This window comes from Heliangelus exortis, chromosome W (assembly GCF_036169615.1).
Source record: "Heliangelus exortis chromosome W, bHelExo1.hap1, whole genome shotgun sequence".
In the NCBI taxonomy this organism is placed as follows: Eukaryota; Metazoa; Chordata; class Aves; order Apodiformes; family Trochilidae; genus Heliangelus; species Heliangelus exortis.
The window spans coordinates 5,763,799-5,782,570 of record NC_092453.1 but is presented as its reverse complement, the minus strand read 5'-3'; the positions used below and the strand labels follow the sequence as shown (position 1 = coordinate 5,782,570).

General features: G+C 50.3%; 3 protein-coding genes across 3 annotated transcripts in view; all 3 read left to right on the top strand.

Moving 5' to 3' along the window:
• Positions 1-13,590, top strand: part of LOC139789146 (olfactory receptor 14A16-like) — a 33,580-nt gene extending 19,990 nt beyond the window's left edge. Inside the window, exon 2 of the mRNA XM_071729672.1 lies at positions 12,629-13,590. Within this exon, the coding sequence (XP_071585773.1) occupies positions 12,629-13,590 (962 nt within the window). The remainder of the gene's footprint in view (positions 1-12,628) is intronic.
• Positions 1-18,772, top strand: part of LOC139789283 (zinc finger protein 501-like) — a 508,475-nt gene that overhangs the window by 467,592 nt on the left and 22,111 nt on the right. The window lies entirely within an intron of this gene.
• Positions 1-18,772, top strand: part of LOC139789149 (olfactory receptor 5P76-like) — a 428,065-nt gene that overhangs the window by 395,404 nt on the left and 13,889 nt on the right.

The window sequence follows — 18,772 nt, the reverse complement described above, 5'->3', positions numbered from 1 at the left end:
AATTGGCTGGTTGTCGAAGGGAGGTAGGGATGGCTGGTTGCTGAAAGAAAGTGCGGGTGGATGATCGCTGGAGGTAGGTGGGGGTAGCTGATTGTTGGAAGGGAGTGGAAGTGGCTGGTTGCTGGAGGGGAGTGGAAGTGGCTGGTTGCTGTTGTTCGAAGGGGTCCACACTAGAGCCGCAGTTGGGGTCTTTGTGCCGTGGCTCCTTGCGCTCCTCGATCCATTTCCCTGGTATCTGCAGACTTCGGTAGCATGAGTGTTCGTATTACAGTGTTGACACCAGACTGTGGCTTTGTGACAATGCCTTCGAAGATGTCCAGTGTGTCCACAGCAAAAACATTTGTCGGTTGATCGTTGCGGCTGTCTGGCGTCGACAGGACGTAACGGGGCTAAGGCTGCTAAGGCTTGGTGCTGAATTGCAAGAGCTTACTGGTGGGCTTGCTGTTGGACTAAAAAGGCTTGTTGTTGGGCTACAAGAGCTTGCTGCTGGGCTTGCACCATACCTTTCCCTACATCTTTTATTGCCTCAATTAGCATTGCCTGAGTCCCTACTGGTACTCTAGATAACTGTTGCAGCATCTCCTCAATTGATGCTTCTGATGGCATGGAGGAAATTATATTTTTCGTGGGAGTATTGCTATTGTCTAGGATACACTGACGGAGCAATGTAGTTTTCATTTGATCTGGTACACAAGTCTGGTTGATGGCATCAGTGAGTTTATCTACAAACTGTGAGAATGGCTCATCTGTGCCTTGCTTAATTGACATATGAGATGGGACAACGGGTGTAGTTCTAACTTTACTTATAGCTTCTCTCGCAAATCTCATAAACTCTCTTATTATATGTAGGCCTAATCTTGCTTGTGCCTCAAAATTAGCAAGTAGTCCACAACCCATAAATTGATTTATTGTTATCCCATACAGGGGGTCATTTTGTTCTCTAGAAATGTTTACGAATCTGTGACATAATGTTTGCCAATAGGCTCGCCATAACAGTAAAGGTGATTGAGTTATGATCATTCTCATAATTCCTTTTATATCCTCTGGGAGCAACAGTCCTGAGCCCCAGATATAACTTATCATTTGCTTAACTGGTTCACCATGCAACTCGCATTCATTTATGGTAGCTCTTAATTGTGTTAGCAATTTCTAATTTAAAGAGTGATACTGCAACTCCACATTTCCGTGATTAGCTTTTGTATATATGATCGGGAAAACTTGTGGCAGGGTATCTAAAACTGAGGAAAAATCATAATCTTTATTCTTAAGGGCTTGCTCATGCATTTGAGATCAATTAATCGTTAAGGTGCGGTAGTGCCGTGCAGCAGGCTTTTATTTCTGAAAAGCGGCTGCTTGCGGCGGGGGAGGGAGGGGGGGAGGGGGGGGGGGGGGGGAGGAGGAGGGAGGAGGGAGGAGGAAGGAGGGAGGAGGGAGGGGGGGAGGGGGGGCTGTCTCGGAGGAGGGAGAGGGGAGGGAGGAGGAGGGGTGCTGCGGGCCGGGAACGTCCCCGTCGGATGATGTACGGCGTAGGGGTGGGGCCGAAGGCGGGGCCCAATGGAGGTCGGGACCAGCCCTGGAGCCACCCTCGCCGGATGACGCGGGACATAGGGTTTCCGGACTCTGATTCAGTCCGCTTCCGGCTCTGCAAGTGGTCACTTCTGTCCCGTCCGCACATCCCGAGCCACATGGCTCAAGATGGCCGGCACAGGCCACATCAGAGGGAGAGGGGGGGGGGGGTGGGGGGGGGCAGCGAGTTGCGTCGGAACTTCACTGGAAATTTTGAGCAAGCTGTACAACTATTTCGTCTCCCGTTGGGGGACAGGGATCATAATCAACTCCTAATTGATGCAAATCTGGCATCGGCTGCCCTTTTAAGGTTGCCGAAGCTACAGCGGCGATTTTCTTCTCTGTGTGATAACAGTGCAAGCAAGTAATCATTGTATGCTACGGTTTCATTAACTTACGAGCTGTCTTATCCTCTTCTATTACCTTATGCCACAAAATATCTCCTAAGCTTTTCTATTCTTTCTCATCAAGTAAGTTAGCAGGGTCAGTAAAAAACTGATATGTGCGGCCGTATGCTACAAGCGCCGCCGGATCTTTTCTAAAATCCACATCTTTTATGGCACGTTTCTATAAGAAACTAATAAAAAAGGTCTAGAATAAAATAGAAATATAGAAAGTCTAGGGCTACTTCGTTCTCTATTTTCTGCGCGCTTAACTATCCCTTTATTATTTTGGTGCAGCCTTAATCCGAGCCTTTTATGGGCTTTTTGTGCGAGTCTTTTGTGGGCTTTTTACAACTTTTTATAACTAAGAACCGGTAGCCCTTCCCCAGCAGCAAACAAACTCGTACATTTTTCTTTAAGTTGCGAATCACCTCTCTACGCCTGCGTCGAGAGGAATTTTTTGCCATCCGAAACGTTGCTTTTTCGGTGCTTTCTTGGAGCCCCGTTCCCAGCCAAGTTTTTTAATTTCAGCGGTTTTACCTGCCGAGCTGCGATTGGTGCTATCGATGGTTCGGTCCTCCACCAGGCGTCCCTAGTGAAGATCGGTCTTCCGCAGGATTTGCCTGTTGATTTCGAAACTTTTCAGACTTTTTCAAGGCTCTTCAGACTTTCTGATTGTTCAGGGCCTGTAGCACGGTTCGGGCGCCAGTTGCGGGAGCGGCAAAGAAAATGCGTGCAACCAATATGGTTGATAAACGGACTTCTGCTTTATTGCGCAGCAACTTTTGCTTATATAGTGCTTCCGTGACCACGCCCCAGCCACCAACATAACTTTTTATTGGACACCCGGTGTGTTTACCTGTAGCACAGCGAATCCCTGGTGCAGGTAGCACCGGAGTATGGGCCGATCTAATTGGCCTCCCAAACATGGGGTTGGGCATAGCAAAGGGGTCGTACCTCCTATCTCTTCGAGAATATTCAGGAATATTCTCCAACATTCTCCAAACCTCTCTAACATTCCCCAACAGGGAGGAAAGTGGTATCCATTTTCTTGTATATTTGTATATATTTAGTAATTCTTCCTATTTATCATTACTGTTTCATTCAAGTTGTGTAGTTTAGTTTCCAACCCATAAGTCTCTCTCCCTTATTCTCTCTCCTTTCTTTATCAGGGAGGAGAGAGAGATTAAGAGAGAGCATCTGTCACTCGGTTTAATTGCCAGGCCAGTGTTAAACCGTGACAATGGTCCCAGGGTTTTGGGGATTGGGGACTTGGGGCTGGTTCCTTTGTCACTTCTTTGGTGTCCAGAGCCCTTAGGGATGGTGAATGTTCTGTGACAAAGACAGCCCATGGCACTGGAATCCGGCAGGGCCCCTCTGAGCACCCTCCATGGGCACCCTAGAGCTTTTGTGGGAGGTGGTTAGTGGCAGTGAGCACCATCAGCTGGGTCTGCCTCCCAGCTTGACCAGCACAGCCCATGAACAGAGTCAGCCCTGGGCACCCCAGCCCTGTGCTCTGCAGAGCAGCACCCCCAGCTTGGGGTGGGGGGCAGCCTGGGGACAGGGTGCAGGGATGGGTAGCTCAGTAATACTTTATGAACCTTTGGTACCTTTGAGTGGCCACATCTTGGGTTCAGTGCTGGGCTTTCAGTCACCTTCCTCGTAAGATTCATGGGCTGGAAGCTCTGTCCTGAGAGCGTAACTGCACCTTGGTTACAGGCATTTCTGCTAGACATGAATGACCAGAAGGTGTATTACCTTGTGGTCAGCATCACCTCTGTCCCTGGGATAGTGATGGGGCCAATGCTTCTGCAGGGCACTCCATGCAGCTGAAGAAAAAAAAAGGGATTGCTAAACCAGAGTGGGCAGAGGAAAGAAGGGCATGGGGTGTACCTGGACTTCAGCAAGCCTTTTGACATTGTCTACCATTGTCCCTTAATAGCCATACTGGTGATGTCTGGATGTAAAACCTGGAAGATGCTGTGGGTGGGGAGGTCACTAGTCGATGAGAGCCACATGCCATCAGTGATTCAAAGTCCTCCTGGGAGACAGTGATGGTGCCTCAGTGACCAGCACTTCATCAAATTATATTCTCTCTCTTTATGATGCCCTGTGGGATTGGACAAAAGGCACTTTTAGCCCCTTTCTGGATGAAGGTATGCTGGGGGAGACCTTGAGAAACCTCATCTGGTTCATCCTTCCTTGAGCAGGGCACTCAGACAAGAAGATGCTCAGGGGTCTCTTCCAGACTGGAATATTCTGTAACTCAATCAACCTTTCACTCCGAGAGCTCTTTGAAGAAAGAAAAAGGATGATGAAAAAGAAGAGAGGCAGAACTATAGCCCCCAAAATACCTCAGCTCCTCTGAGCAATGTTTCTTCATTTGAATCACTGGCAGAAACTTTCCATTGGTGAGTGGTGGTACAGTATTATTTATATCCAGAATGAGTGTCAGCAGCTTGCAAGGACATCCAGATAGGGTTTATAATTTAAAAAGTATGAATAAAACAATGACCATTCCAGGATCATTTATTCCATGCTTCTGTGACACAGTCCCAGCCAATTCCAGTCCTGGGCATCTCCACAGCCACCACCAGGGCTTTGTGATGAGGGGTTTGGTGCCTGGACACTAAGCTGGGTGGAAGTGTTGATGTGCCTGAGGGTAGGGAGGCTCTGCAGAAGGATCTGGACAGGCTTGATGGATGGGCCAAGGCCAAGTGCATGAGTTTCACTAAGGCCAAAGGTTGTGTCCTGCACTTGGGCCACACAAACCCCAGCAGCACTACAGGCTTGGGGAGGAGTGGCTGGAGAGCTGCCCAGCAGAGAGGGACCTGGGGGTGCTGATTGACAGCAGGATGAGCATGAGCCACCAGTGTTCCCAGGTGGCCAAGAAGGCCACCACTATCCTGGCCTTATTCAGGAAGAGTATGACCAGCCGGGCCAGGGAAGTGATCTTACCTCATTGCTCTCTACGACTAGTACAAAGGAGGTAGTAACGAGAAGATGTTGGCCTCTTCTCTCTTCTGACCGGTGATAGGACAAGAGGAAATGGGTTAAAGCTCCACCAAGGGAGGTTCAGTTTCGATTATAGGAAAAACATCTTCACAAAAAGTGGTGGAACATTGAACCAGGCTGCCCAGGGAGGTGGTGGGGGCACCATCCCTGGAGCTATTAAAAAAACAGATAGATGAAGAGCTACAGTGGGTGGTTTAGTGGTTAGGGGTGTTAGAGTGGACAGTTGGACTCAATGATATTATATCCAACCTTGATGGTTCTATGATTCTGTGCCTCTAGGGATGGGGATCTCTATTATTTCATCATCACTGTGCCCAAAATGACCTCCAACCATCACATCAATTACAAGACCTTCTGTTTCCCCAAAGAGGAGTTTCATTGCGGTGTTTTCTCTGGTTGGTTGCCTCACCACCTGTGTCAGGAAGGTCTCTTCCACACACTCCAGAAACCTCCAGGACTGTTCCCTCTCTGTCCCACTGCCTGGTGGGACAGCCTGACCTTTTATTGGCCTCGGCTGGAGACTTTTTGCATTTGGATTCCCTGGCCCCCACCTCCCCCTTTCCCCTCTTCACTTGCAGAGCCCCCAGGGCAAACCCAGGGCGGCGGGGCCAGGGCCGGCGGGAGGCACGGAGGGCACGGCCGGCACCTGTGAGGCAGTGGGAGTGGGTGTCCCCCCTTTTTGTGTTGAGCTTTCGTTCTAACTGAGGACATTCTGTCCATGCTGGGTGATGCCAAGAACGACCATTCCCTTTCTGAGGGGGAAATGCAAAGTGCAGCCTGCAGGGCGTTCTTGATGGCAGTGCAGAAAGCAGCTGCCATAGGAAAGAGAGGCTGCTGCGGGCTTTTGGAAAGGGACACTTGTCATGCATTGCTCCTCCTGCCCCTAAGGGAAGGTGTCCTGCAGGCAGGGCAGGAACGGGCTCGCTGCTGCTGCTGCCCCCATCCCCTCATTGTGTGACAGGACAATCACTGCCAGCGCTCGGGGCTCCCCGCAGAGACCCCAATGATGCTGGTGCCATGCGGGGTGGGTGGGTGGGAATGAAGTGGCAGCGTGGGGACAGGAGTGAGCTGAACGAGCAGCAGGTGCTGGATGGAGGGTACAAGTGGGGGAACTGACGAGGTTGTGGAGGCAAATTATCCCAGACCCTTTCCAGGGAGCCAATGAGAGCAATGTTGTGTTTGGGGAGGTGAGGAGCAATGTTCTTCATGGAGTGTTGGACCGCAAAGGCTTTTCCTCACTGTCCACTCTTTCAGAGACACTCTGCACCATTACCAGATGAGTATGAATTTTTAAACGTAAAACCAGTAAAATATAACTTCAATAATTTTTATTAGATGCTCTTTTTTATCTTCCTCGACACTGGAACCTCTCCAATTAGCTGTGCAAGTCTTGAACACTAAAATCACAACGGGGTGACTCATGGCTGCTCAGTACTGTAATGGGCCCCCTGGTGTCAGAGGGACTGAGTCCATGATCCTCAGGTACTGAAAGGAGACTGAAAAAAAAACAACTTTAGAAGATAAAGCCAAAACAAAAAACGAAATTATCGTGAAGTATTGATTAGCTACGTTGGGTCCCATTAGTGACAAAGCCTCCCCAGAGACTTGTTAGAGAAGGTCACTGGAGGCCATGATTGCAGTGAGGAAAAGGTTCTGTAAAGGTGGCTCTGAAGCCACCTGTATTTATTTACTTATTTATAGTATGGATCAGTCAGGCTGAACCCCAGGAAATGGGAAGGCAGAGCTCATCCCTCACTTGTGGGTCAGGACTTTTCCTAGGGGCAGTGGAGTGTGAAGATGAGCAGTAAAAACTGTAGGAAAAATGCACAACACCTCCCAAGTACCCCAAGAAGGGGCAAGGAGAAAACCAAGTGCAGAGCCTCAACATCAACTTCTGCCTGTTGGTGGTGATGCAGTGACCATTTCTAAAGTCACCTTTCCAGACACAGACTGTCCAGACAAAGGCCATTCCCATTCCTCTCCAATTGTCCCCTTCTCCTACTCTTTGTTCATTCAGATGCCTCTCTCCTGGGTGCTGCTTTGAGCAGCAGGTTGTTCAAAGCTCGCCTGTTTTTCAGCAGCCTGATTGTCTCTTTAGCCACCTCTGTCATGATGATCACATCTCTCTTTTCCCATCTGTCTCTCTCTAAACCATTTCTCCTCAGATTCTTCTTCACTTTCTCTGTTTGACTTTTCTTGGCTTGCACAAAGGAAAACTCCTGCTGTGCCCGTGTGCAGTCAGTTCTCTAAGGAGAGCAGGTGGGAGGTGGTGCAGTGGAGCTGTAACTTCCAGCTGCAGAGAGGAGAGGAGAAGTCTGATGCAAGGACCAGGGATGGAAGTCCCAGGTGGGACATGAAAGGAATGGTGGGGCTGGGGAGGTGAGAAGTAAAGTTGCCCACAAAGTGTCAGACCTCCGGGAACTTCTATCACTTCTCTAAAATGAAAATCATGAGATGATCTTATAAATTTCTAAAAGAGAACAAAACAAGAAACAAAAAAACAAAAAAAACCCCCAGAAACAGTATTCTTTAATCAAAGCATGAAATGTTCCTCCTTAACTACAATGGGTAAACCTCTCCAATTATCTGTACAAGATGTGAAGAATATCCCATGGAGAGCCATGGCCCTTTAGTGCTCTCTGTATTTCAAGGAGCCCCAGGGTGTGTTTGGTGCTGAGTCCATGATCCTCAGGTGCTGAGAGATGAATGAACAAAGTGCTCCAGAAGTCAGAATGGAACCTGAAAGTACCTTGAAGCATTGATTGGCCCCACTGAGGACCATTGCTGCCAGAGCCTCCCCATGACCTTGTTAGAGCAGATCACTGGAGGCCATGATTGTAGGGAGGCAAAGGCTTTGTAAAGGTGGCTCTGAAGCCAAGGATTTTTCATTATTTATTTATTAATGAAGCATTGAGGCTAAACTCTGAACCCCAGGCAATGGGAAGGCAGAGGCCATCCCTCACTTGTAGGTCAGGATTCTTCCTGGGGACAGTGCACTATGAAAATGAGTAATAAAAAAAATTAGGAAGCATCCTGACCTCCCCAAGAAGGGGAAAGAAAGTCCAGAGCCTCAAGACAAATTTACTCCTGGTAGACCTTGGTTTTTGATACAGCTGCCACATCTGAGGTGACAAAGCCCTTGGTCCTGTTGGGCGTTTCAGCCTTCCAGAGCCACTTCTCAGCCACTTCTCCCAGCTTCTTATCATCAAAAGCTTGCTGAGAGTACACTCCATCCCCTCATTCAGGTCACTGATGAAGAGATTGAACAGAAATGGGCCCAGTGCTAATCCCAGGGGAACACCACTGGCCACATGGCTCCAACATGACTCTCTGGCACTCATCACAACCCTCTGAACTCTGTTTTGAGCTAGTTACCTATCCACCTCACAGTCCAATTATGTGTCTCACATTTCTTCAGTTTTGTTATGAAAATGTTATGGGAGACAATGTCTAAAGCTTTACTGAAATCAAGGTATATGACATCCACTGCTCTCCCTTCATCCGCCCACTTGGTCATCCTTTTGTAGAAGGTTATTAGGTTAATCAAGCAAGATCATCCACTAAAAGAAAGAATTCAGATATTGCGGGTGGTTGCATTGTTACAAGCTGCTTGCTAAGCCTTTGCTGCTTGGAAGCAGGAGGCAGGTTATGAAACTGAGAAAACAGGCAGATTAATTCAGCTTGAGAAGTCTAAGCTTCCTATAGCTGAAACCCAGATGATTTTGTATTGATGCATACACATGTTCAAGGATGAACCCTACTCGGGTTTGCAGTGGGGCAGAAAGGGTTTGAAAATTCCTGTCCCTTGTACTCTAAGAACGGAGAATGAGATAAAAAACTGGGAAAGACAGACAAAAATCCTACAGCCAAATTTGTGCTGTGCATCAGCAGTATTCATAATATTGAGCTGAACAAACTGGAGAGCTGGGCTCAGAGAAACCTCCTGAGGTTCAACAAGACCAAGTGCAGAGTGCAGCACCTGGATCAGAACAACCCTCACCATCAGGACAGGCTGGAGGATGAGGGTTTAGAAAGCAGCCCTGCAGAAAAGGACTTGGGGGTGCTGGTGGATGGAAAGCTGGACATGAGCCAACAGTGCACACATGCAGAAGGCCAGAAGGGCAATCACATCCGGGCCTGCATCATAAGAAGAGTGTCCAGCAGATTAAGAAAGGGGATTCTGCCACTTTGCTTTGGTAAAACCTCACCTGGAGTACTGCATCCACCTCTGGAGCCCTCAATAGAGGAAGGACATGGACCTGATGGAGTGGATCCAGAGGAGGGATACAAAACTGATCAGGGGGCTGGAACACCTCTGTTAAGAAGACAGAGTGAGGGAGCTGTGGGTGTTCAGCCTGGAAAAAGAAGGCTCTGTGGAGACCTTCTAATACTGAAGGGGGCCTACAGGAATGCTGGAGAGGGATTGATTGCAAGAACCTGGAGAGATAGGATGAGGGGCAAAGGGTTCAAGTTAGAGATGAGTAGATTTGGATTGGATGTAAAGAAAAACTCCTTTACCATGAGTGCAGTGGAGATATTGTCCAGAGAGGTGGTTGAGGCCTCATCCCTGGAGGTGAGGCTTGAGGAAGCGCTTGGAAACCTCAGGTAGTTGAGGGTGTCCCTGCTTCCTGCAGTGGGGTTGGACTGGATGACATTGAGCGGCCCCTTCACACCAAATTATTCTGTGATTCTATTCTTCTATGATGATATGACTTTCAGCCACCTCAGTTACCATGGGGAGTTCTCAGAGCTCTCCCAAGATAGGGTTTGGAGGCCCCAAACACATGTCAAGTCTGTAGAGGTTGATGAGCCAAGGCTCAGTGCTCTGCAGACTGTGGGCTGTAGAGGAGGATCTTGGGAGTGCCTGAAGGGTGGGTTTGGGCATGGTGGAGCTTTTCCTCACAGTGGGAAACAGCTTGGGCAAGAAAGAATGGCCCAAAATGCAGCTGGGGATGCCTGGAGTGGAGAGCAGAAGAAAGAAATGTCACTGCAAGGGCCATGCTGGGGAGCACCACATCAGATGTCAGGAGAGGAAGGGGACAGCAAGGTGGGGCAGGCGGGTGAAGGAGCAGAGCCTGCAGGGCAAGAGGCACAGGGAGTGGGACAGCCCAGGACAGACTGTGGTGGAGATGAGAGAGGGAAAAGCTGTGGAAAAGCTGGAGGCACACTTGGCAGAGCCAAGCTCTCCATGATTTTGCTGATGGCTCTTGTCTCTGTCCCTGATGGCCATGGGGAGACAAGCGGAGGTTCCAGCAGCACTGGGGCTCAGGGCCTCCTTGTCCATGTGCAGGAGGCTGGGAGGTGCCGTGCCATAGTCCTGCCCTTGGCATTGCCCATCTCCACATCCCATTGCTGCCAGGAGAGCCCTGAGGGCTGAGGGAGGGACAGGATCTCCCTCCCTTGCCAGGGGCTGGGGCTCAGGACTGGCACCTTTGGGGAATGGGCTCAGGGCTGGGCCCTTTGCAGTCCTGACACACAGCCAGGCTTCCTCAGCACCAGAGCCACCTGCACCTTCCTTTTCCCCACCTGCCATCACTGCCTCCTGCTTCCTGCTCCCCGCACTTCCTGCAGGGGACACTTTCTCAGGGCTGTCCCTCAGGGGGACCCAGGCACATGGCAAGAAACTCTGGACTCTGCCTTGGACTTTCTTGTGGAGAAAGAAGTTTCTGCAGCTTCCTCTCCTTGCTCTCTTGAGCAATTGTCATGGGCTCAGCATCAACCCCCAGAGGGCTCCTGACAGCTGTGAGCTGGGCTCCTGGGATGGAGGGAGCTGCTGGCAAGTGGGCAGTGCTGCAGAGAGACAGCTGTGGGCAGGAGCAGCTCCTCTGCAGAGCGCAGCAGGGCTGAGGGCACTGCCAGGGTATCTGGGGGAGATGAGCAAGGCAGAGAGAGCTTCAAGGGGGTGAAGATGGAGGGGATGAGTGCCAGCTGAGTGGAGGAGAACCTTCCCAGCTTCTGCCATGGTGAGTGTCTGGTGCAGGGCAGTGAAGCTGGTGCAGTTGCTGGAGGCATCTCCCAAAGCTGCAGAGCCAGAGCTGCTGAGAGCTGTAAGGGGGGAAGGGGAATTGTGAAGAGGAGTGAGGGTGTGTGTGCAGGCAGGGGTGCCCAGGGCTGTCCTTCCGAGCAGGGTCCTGCAGCCCAGGGGCTGTGTGCTGGGGCAGGGACTCTGCTGCCTGCCTGCCAGGGGCAGTTCTCAGCCTGCCCAGGGAGCTCCCTGGTGCTGGCAGAAGCTGTGGCTGGCAGGAGACAGGGAGCACAGGGCAGGCTCCTGGTGCTGGTGAGAGAGGGATGAATTGCTCAGGGCTGCTCACAGCTCCAGGTGATGCCCAGAATATTTCTGAGAAGATTTTTCAGGAGTCCCTTCAGGGCAGGGCTTTCCTGCTCCTGACTGGGCTCTCCTCAGGCTCTGCTTCCACTTGTCTCTCCAGGGCATCAAAAGCTCTTTCTGCATTCTGAAGAAGTCACAGAGATCCCAGTTCTCCTCAGCCCTTGTCTGAGCTGCTCTTGAGCCCCTGCACAGCCAGAGATGCCCCTGGACAGGTCCTGCTGCTGCCAGGAGGGGTCTGCAGGGCAGAGCTGAGCATTCAGAAGGTGGGATGGGGGCTGCGAGCACTGACAGGGAGGAGAGCTGGGGACAGAGAAAGAGCTGCAGGCAGCAGAGATGGGCAGGGATGGAGAGGGAGCTGCTGCTTGAAAATGATGGCAGGGGGGGATTCCTGCACCTCCTGGCCATCCCTTGCAGAGCTGCTGCCCTCTCTAGAGCTAAACCCTGCTATCTGTCACACAACACAGTCCCCTAGCCTTTCAGATCATGGGCACTGAATTCTGAGGATCATTCAAGCAGCCCCCCCCGCCCCCCCCGCTAGAGAGGAGAAATGCTGGAGTCTCTGCCTGTGTCTCCCTGTCCCGACTTTCTTGGCTGCAGAACTTTGGAAGGTTCCCCTCTTGCTCGTGCTCCTGCCCTTGTTCTTCCCCTTTTTTGCTGGGCTGGGGGGTGAGGATTTGGGTGCAAATCAGACACTGATGCTGCAGGTCCTGTCCTTCTGCTGTGTCCATGAAGGAAAAGTATGCAAACTGCCTAATATTCGGGGCTGTGGGGACTGCAGGGTGTGGGGCTTGGGGTCAGCCCACCCTCTTATCAGGATACCCCATTTTTAGGGGGGTCTTTTCCTCTTTGTGCAGCTGAGTGCAGGACTGATGGACAGAGCAGCTGTCCTCACTCTGCACTAAGGGACAGTCCCTTTTCCTCTCACACCCTCAAGTCTTCATTTGCAGAGCAGCAGAAATACCAAGGGCTTCTGCATTAAAATTTTCTTTAGCTATTTTGGGGAAACTATCAGATCAAACCACCCAAAATCTCCTCGGCTCTGCTCTGCAGGCAGGTGCTGCATTGGGAGTGAAAATGCTGAAAAGCTCTTGGATTTCAGGAGTGGATTTCAGCTGAGATTCCCCCCTGTTCCTTTTTACCAAATGCTGTGGGGCAGCACAGACCCCTCCTGCTCCTTTATGGACATTCAACCAGGATAAACCAGGGTGTTTCAAAAGGACATGCCAAATGTGTTCATGAAAAGGGAGAAGCTATTTGTGTGTCTCTAGGAAAATTTTAATAATGTTTTTTGAAGCACCATTGCTCTAAGTTCTCCCTTTTTTTCTTCCACTGATAGGTCTATATCCCTATAGGCAGCAGACGTCCAACAGCAGCTCCATCAGCCAGTTCCTCCTCCTAGTGTTTGCAGACAGGCGGGAGCTGCAGCTCTTGCACTTCTGGCTCTTCCTGGGCATCTACCTGGCTGCCCGCCTGGGCAACGGCCTCATCATCACCACCATCGCCTGTGACCACCACCTCCACACCCCCATGTACTTCTTCCTCCTCAACCTCTCCCTCCTCGACCTGGGATCCATCTCCACCACTCTGCCCAAAGCCATGGCCAATTCCCTCTGGGAAAACACAGACATCTCCTACAAGGGATGTGCTGCACAGATCTTGCTCTTTTTATTCTTCATTGGAGCAGAGCTTTATCTCCTGACCATCATGTCCTACGACCACTACGTGGCCATCTGCAAACCCCTGCACTATGGGACCCTCCTGGGCAGCAGAGCTTGTGTCCACATGGCAGCAGCTTCCTGGGGCACTGGGTTTCTCCATGCTCTGGTGCACACAGCCAATGCATTTTCCCTGCCCCTCTGCCAGGGCAATGCCCTGGACCAGTTCTTCTGTGAAATCCCCCAGATCCTCAAGCTCTCCTGCTCACACTCCTACCTCAGGGAACTTGGCTTTATTGTGGTCATTGTCTGTGTATCTTTTGGGTGTTTTGTTTTCATATTGGTGTCATATATGGAGATCTTCAGGGCTGTGCTGAGGATCCTCTCTGAGCAGGGAAGGCACAAAGCCTTTTCCACGTGCCTCCCTCACCTGGCCATTGTCTCCCTGTTCATCAGCACAGCAGCTTTTGCCTGCCTGAAACCTTCCTCACTCTCATCCCCATCCCTAGACCTGGTGGTGGCATTTCTATACTCGGTCGTTCCTCCAGCAGTGAAACCCCTCATCTACAGCATGAGGAACCAGGAGCTCAAGGGTGCATTTTCAAAACTGATAAAAGGATATTTTTTAAAAGTATTTAACTGATTTGCTAATTCTTCAGTTCCCTCATAATGTCACTCCGCACACACCCAGATGGTCTTCCCTGCTTTCTGTTGATTTTGGTTGTATGTATGGGTTATTTGGTTTCTTTTTTCTCCTTTTTTTCTTTTCCAGTTTTTGCTCATATAGGAATGTTATTGATTTGTCCTTTCTCATTATGTGAATATCCAGATTTTCTTTGACCCAGAGACTTTCAAAAAGGAGCTGTGCTCTGTGTGCGTGTTTCGAAAGAATAAAGAACTTTCCAGTGACTCCTTTGCCTTAGGCCCTTTCTTTCAGACCCTCTCTGGAGCTGCAGGGCAGTGCCTGTGTGCAGAGGTGGAGGGGAAAGGGTCCTGGCACAAGGGCACTGCCCGGGAGCACCAGCGCTTGATCTTTTCCAAGCTGTCCACTTTCCAGCTCCACAGTCTCCTTCTGCACCCTTGGGTAAGGCCTGAGTGCTCTGGCAGCTTGGTCACAGCCCTACGGTGTGACAGTCCTGTGCCCGCAGGCAGGGACAGGGCACGGGCACTGCTGTGACAGAGCTGGCCTCCAGAACAGCCCTTCCATCATCACAGGGGATCTCCTCAGCTCAGCTCTTCTTCCACACTTGCTCTCAAGAAGCTGCTCAAGGAGTCAACTCTGCAGAGATTGTTGATGTGCTGCTTTCCCTGTGGGCTCCCTCTAATGCCATCACGGTCCCAGGGGGAGGCTGGGGACTAAGGGCTGGTTCCTTTGTCACTTCTTTGGTGTCCAGAGCCCTTAGGGATGGTGAATGTTGTGCCATAAAGACAGCCCATGGCACTGGAATCAGGCAGGGCCCCTCTGAGCACCCTCCATGGGCACCCAAGAGCTTGTGTGGGAGGTGGTCAGTGGCAGTGAGCACCATCAGCTGGGTCTGCCTCCCAGATTGACCAGCACAGCCCATGAACAGAGGCAGGTGCATAAGCAAATGTGTGTCCAGCAAATCTAGGGAAGTTTTCCGACCCCTCTACTCAGATGTGGTGAGACCGTACCTGGAATACTGGATCCAGTTGTTCAAGAGAGACAAGGATCTACTAGAGAGAGACCCAGGGGGAGCACAGATTATTAAGGGACTTGAACATCTCTCATATAAAGAATAACTGAGAGAGTTGGAGCTGTTTAGCTTTGTGGAAAGAAGGCTGAGGAGGGAATCTTATGAATGTCTATAAGTATCTGAGGGGTGGGTGTCAAAAGGAAGGGGACAATCTCTTTGCAGTGGAACAATATGTTTAAGCTACAACAGAGCAATTTCTTCCTCAACATGAGGAGAAACTTCGACTGTGAGGTTGTGGGAGAACTGGAACAGGCTGCCCAGAGAAACTGTGGAATCTCCTTTTCTGGAGACTTTCAACACATCCCTGGGTGTGTTCCTGTGTGGCCTGCCCTAGGTGATCCTGCTTTGGCAGAGGGGTTGGACTGGATGATCTCTAGAGGTGCCTTCCAACCCCTAACATTCTATGATTCTATGATTCTATGATTCTATGATTCTATGACCTCAGTCCCTGGGACAGTGATGGGGTCCATCCTGCTCCAGGAAGGTGAAGGACAAAGAGGGGATTGCTAAAGCAGAGTGGGCAGGGGACATAAAGGCATGGGGTGCACCTGGCCTTTAGCAAGCCCTTTGCCATGCTCTACCATTGTCCTGTTGTAGCCAGACTGGTGATGTCTGGATTGAAGAGGTGGGTGATGTGGTGGGTGGGAAGTCCACGAGATGATGAGGGTCACAGTGCCATCAGTGATCCAAAGTCCTCCTGGCAAGCAGTGACGATGCCTCAGTGTCCAGAACTTGTACCAACACTTTTTCCTGTCTTTGTAATCCCCCTGAGGGGTGGGAAAAAAGGCACTTTCAGCCCCTTTGTGGATTAAGCCATGCTGGGGAAGCCCTTGAGTAACCTCATCTGGTTCAGCCTGCCTTGAGCAGGGCACTCAGACAATGAGATGCTCAGGGGTCTCTTCCATCCTGAGGTGTTCTGTGATTCAGAATGATCTGGAGGGTCATGGCAATGATCTGTAGGATCATGCAGCAGGAGGAGCACGGGAAGCTCATCCTGGAGCAGCTCCAAGAGACACTACTGCTGACTGATGTTGATGCTGTGGATGGGATTAAGAAGGGAGATCCATGGGGACAGGGGCAGGGTTGGCTTCAGTTGAGTGGGATCACGGAATAATGGAATGGGTTGGGTTGGAACTAGATGATCTTTAACCCTTTCAAGACAACCCATTCCATGATTCATTGATTCTGTAACACAGTCCCAGCCAGTTCCAGGCCTGGAAGTCTCCACAGCCACCACCAGGGCTTTGGGATGCAGGGTCTGGTGCCTGGACACCATTGTCATAGGGGTCTCTGCAGTGACCCTGGGCATATATAAGGTCTGTGGAGACCTGGGGTGCCCATATCTGGGAGAGCACCTCCCTCAGGAGTCAGCAGCTGCCCTGGGTGACCATGGAATGTCTGTGGCAGAAAATGCCCAAGATGTCCATGGAGTAGGAGGTGAAAGCCTGCTCCCAGCCCTCCACAAGACCCCAAGGTCAGTGAATGAAGGAAGGGCCAGAACAAAAGTTCCCCTGCAGGCTGTGGGGAGAGGGCAGCTGTCAACTGCAGCCCATGGAGGAGCACGGAGGGGCAGATGTGGATCTGCAGCTCATGGAGGAGCACGCTGTACCAGGGTGTTCAGTTATTAACTGAAATACATAAAATTTTAGTCAAAAGTCACATTTGAGCATTGTGAGCATGGCTAGGGAAAGGGGCAGGAAAGTGAGATGGCTTTTGTCTCTCTGTGTCTATATTTCCTCCTTTTCTTTTCCAGCAGTGCTGTTCCATGCCAGCTGTGCAGTTGAGTTTCCAGCCCCTCAGTCTCTCTCCCTTCTCTCTCCTTTCCCCAGAGGGGAAGGTGTCTCTGCTCCAGCACTGCTCTCCCCTCGGGGACTGCTCTAAGCTGCCCCTCTCCTCTGCCCTGCAGCTCTCAGACTGGTTCCTTTCCCCTGCTTGAAGATGTTGATGGCAGAGGCACTGTGGCTGCTGTGAGAGCTGTGTTTGGATTGTGTGTGCTTGAAATGCTCGAGTAGCACAGCTGGCAAAAGCTCTGGGTGTCTGAGGAGCTGATTCTGAGGCTTTTCTCCCTAAACCCCCTTGGTTCTGTTCAGGCAGAGTTTCTGGTGACCGCTCAGTCCTGCTGCCAGGGAGGCTGGGGAGCGTGGGGCACGGGTGTTTCTGCCTGGCTGTAGACTCCAAGAGCTGGCACAGCTCTTCAGAGGAGCGTTACTGTTATAAACGTTTGACTCGTTTTAACGATAACAAAACTTTTACTGTAAATGAGAGAGATATATATGCAAAGCAGCGCGCTGGGCGACCGAGGCAGCACACCTCCGCCAACGGTTCGCGCCTTGGATAGGGTAAACCAGTCCTTTTATACTTTCGGTAACCCCCCTCCCTCTTAGTCCGTTATTAGTTTCTCATTGGAGGCTGTTTCGCGGTCTCTCTGTATTGGTCCCTGGTCCGCAGGTTCTGTCCTGTTGCTAAGGGAAGAGCTTCTTTGTTCTGTCTCTGTGGACTTGCCTCGTGGTCTTCGACATGCCCCAACATGTTTTCCCACAAACAACCCGAACAAAAACCCCGATCCTATGATTACAAACCACACCCAATTAAACATTCTAGGGAAGGATCCATTCAACAAAACAATAAAGTAAAAATTTCGACTAGTATTTATTACAATTCCCCCCTTTTAATTTTTATTGTTTTGTTGTCAGGACCTCAAAGGAAGAGAACTGCATCAGACCCCAGTGGAGCCAGCATAGCATACCGGACAAGGTGGTTGTGGTTCATAGACACAAGCTGAGGGCCAAGCGCCGCACATTCCCAAAGAGCAAAATAATAGTGTCCAGGATAGGCACCAACCAGGCAACCAAGGTCATAACCCCGAAAATACTGGAAACCTCCTCATGTCTCCACTTGTAGTACCTCTCTGCCTTCCCATCGGCCGATTCTTTGGAAAGAACGCCGGGGTTGTTGTTATCTTCTCGGCAGCAGATGGTATTATTCAGGAGACAGGAGGCCTCGTGCAGTGCCGCGGGGGAAGACCTGGAATGTCACTAGTTAGGTTCCATCCCAGACACAACTAGGTGCAACTAGGGAGCATGCGACAAACGATCAGATCCCTCAGAGTGCATGCAAAAGAACCACAACCAGGAGAGTTACAGAGTATTTATATGGCGGTGTTACGGGTTAGCTTTAATTTTAATCCTTCCCCGGGAGCTGCCGTCCACGAATTGGCAGTGATAGGACCTTTTATTCTACTGGCGTGAGTCCACCCTCGTTCAGCAGTTCGAATCGCAGTATCTGTGGTAAAAAGAACAAGAAAAGGGCCCTCCCAGGCAGGGGTTAAGGAGCTGTCTTTCCAGGTTTTAATCAAAACATGATCTCCAGGCCTTATAGTGTGCACTGCCATGTCCAAAGGCGGTCTCTGAACAACAAAGCCTCTTTTTGTTAATTCAGTGCGCCTCTTGGACAGCTGGAGAATATAGTCATTTAAGAATTTGTCCTCAACGTTGGGATGATCAAGAGGAAACCCAAAATCATAAGGAATGCCATATAACATTTCAAAGGGAGAAATCTTAATATCCGCTCTGGGCTGTGTTCTGATATTCAATAGAGCTAACAGTAAACATGTTAGCCAATTAGACTGAGTTTCCATCATCATTTTAGTGAGATGTTTCTTAATCTCTCCATTCATCCTCTCAACCCTACCGGAGCTTTGCGGATGATACGGTGTATGATACTCCCAAGTAACTCCTAAGAGGGACATCGTGCTGCGAAAAACCTTAGAAGTAAAATGTGGGCCTCTATCTGAATCGATCACAACTACGATGCCATACCGGGGAATAATATTCTCCAGCAGTATCTTAGTCACGGTTTTTGCAGTACATCGAACGGTGGGAAAGGCCTCAACGAAGTGAGTTAAATGATCCACGATGACCAGAAGGTATTTATACCTCCCGACTTTAGGAAGCTCAGTGAAATCCATCTGGATCCTCTCAAAAGGTCTTTTAGCAAGCTCTCTCCCACCCTGTAATCGGACCCTTAAATGAGACTTATTGACTTTCTTGCAAATCAAACAATGTCCCAGTACAGTTTTAATTATTGTATAGAGCCTAATGCAAGCATACC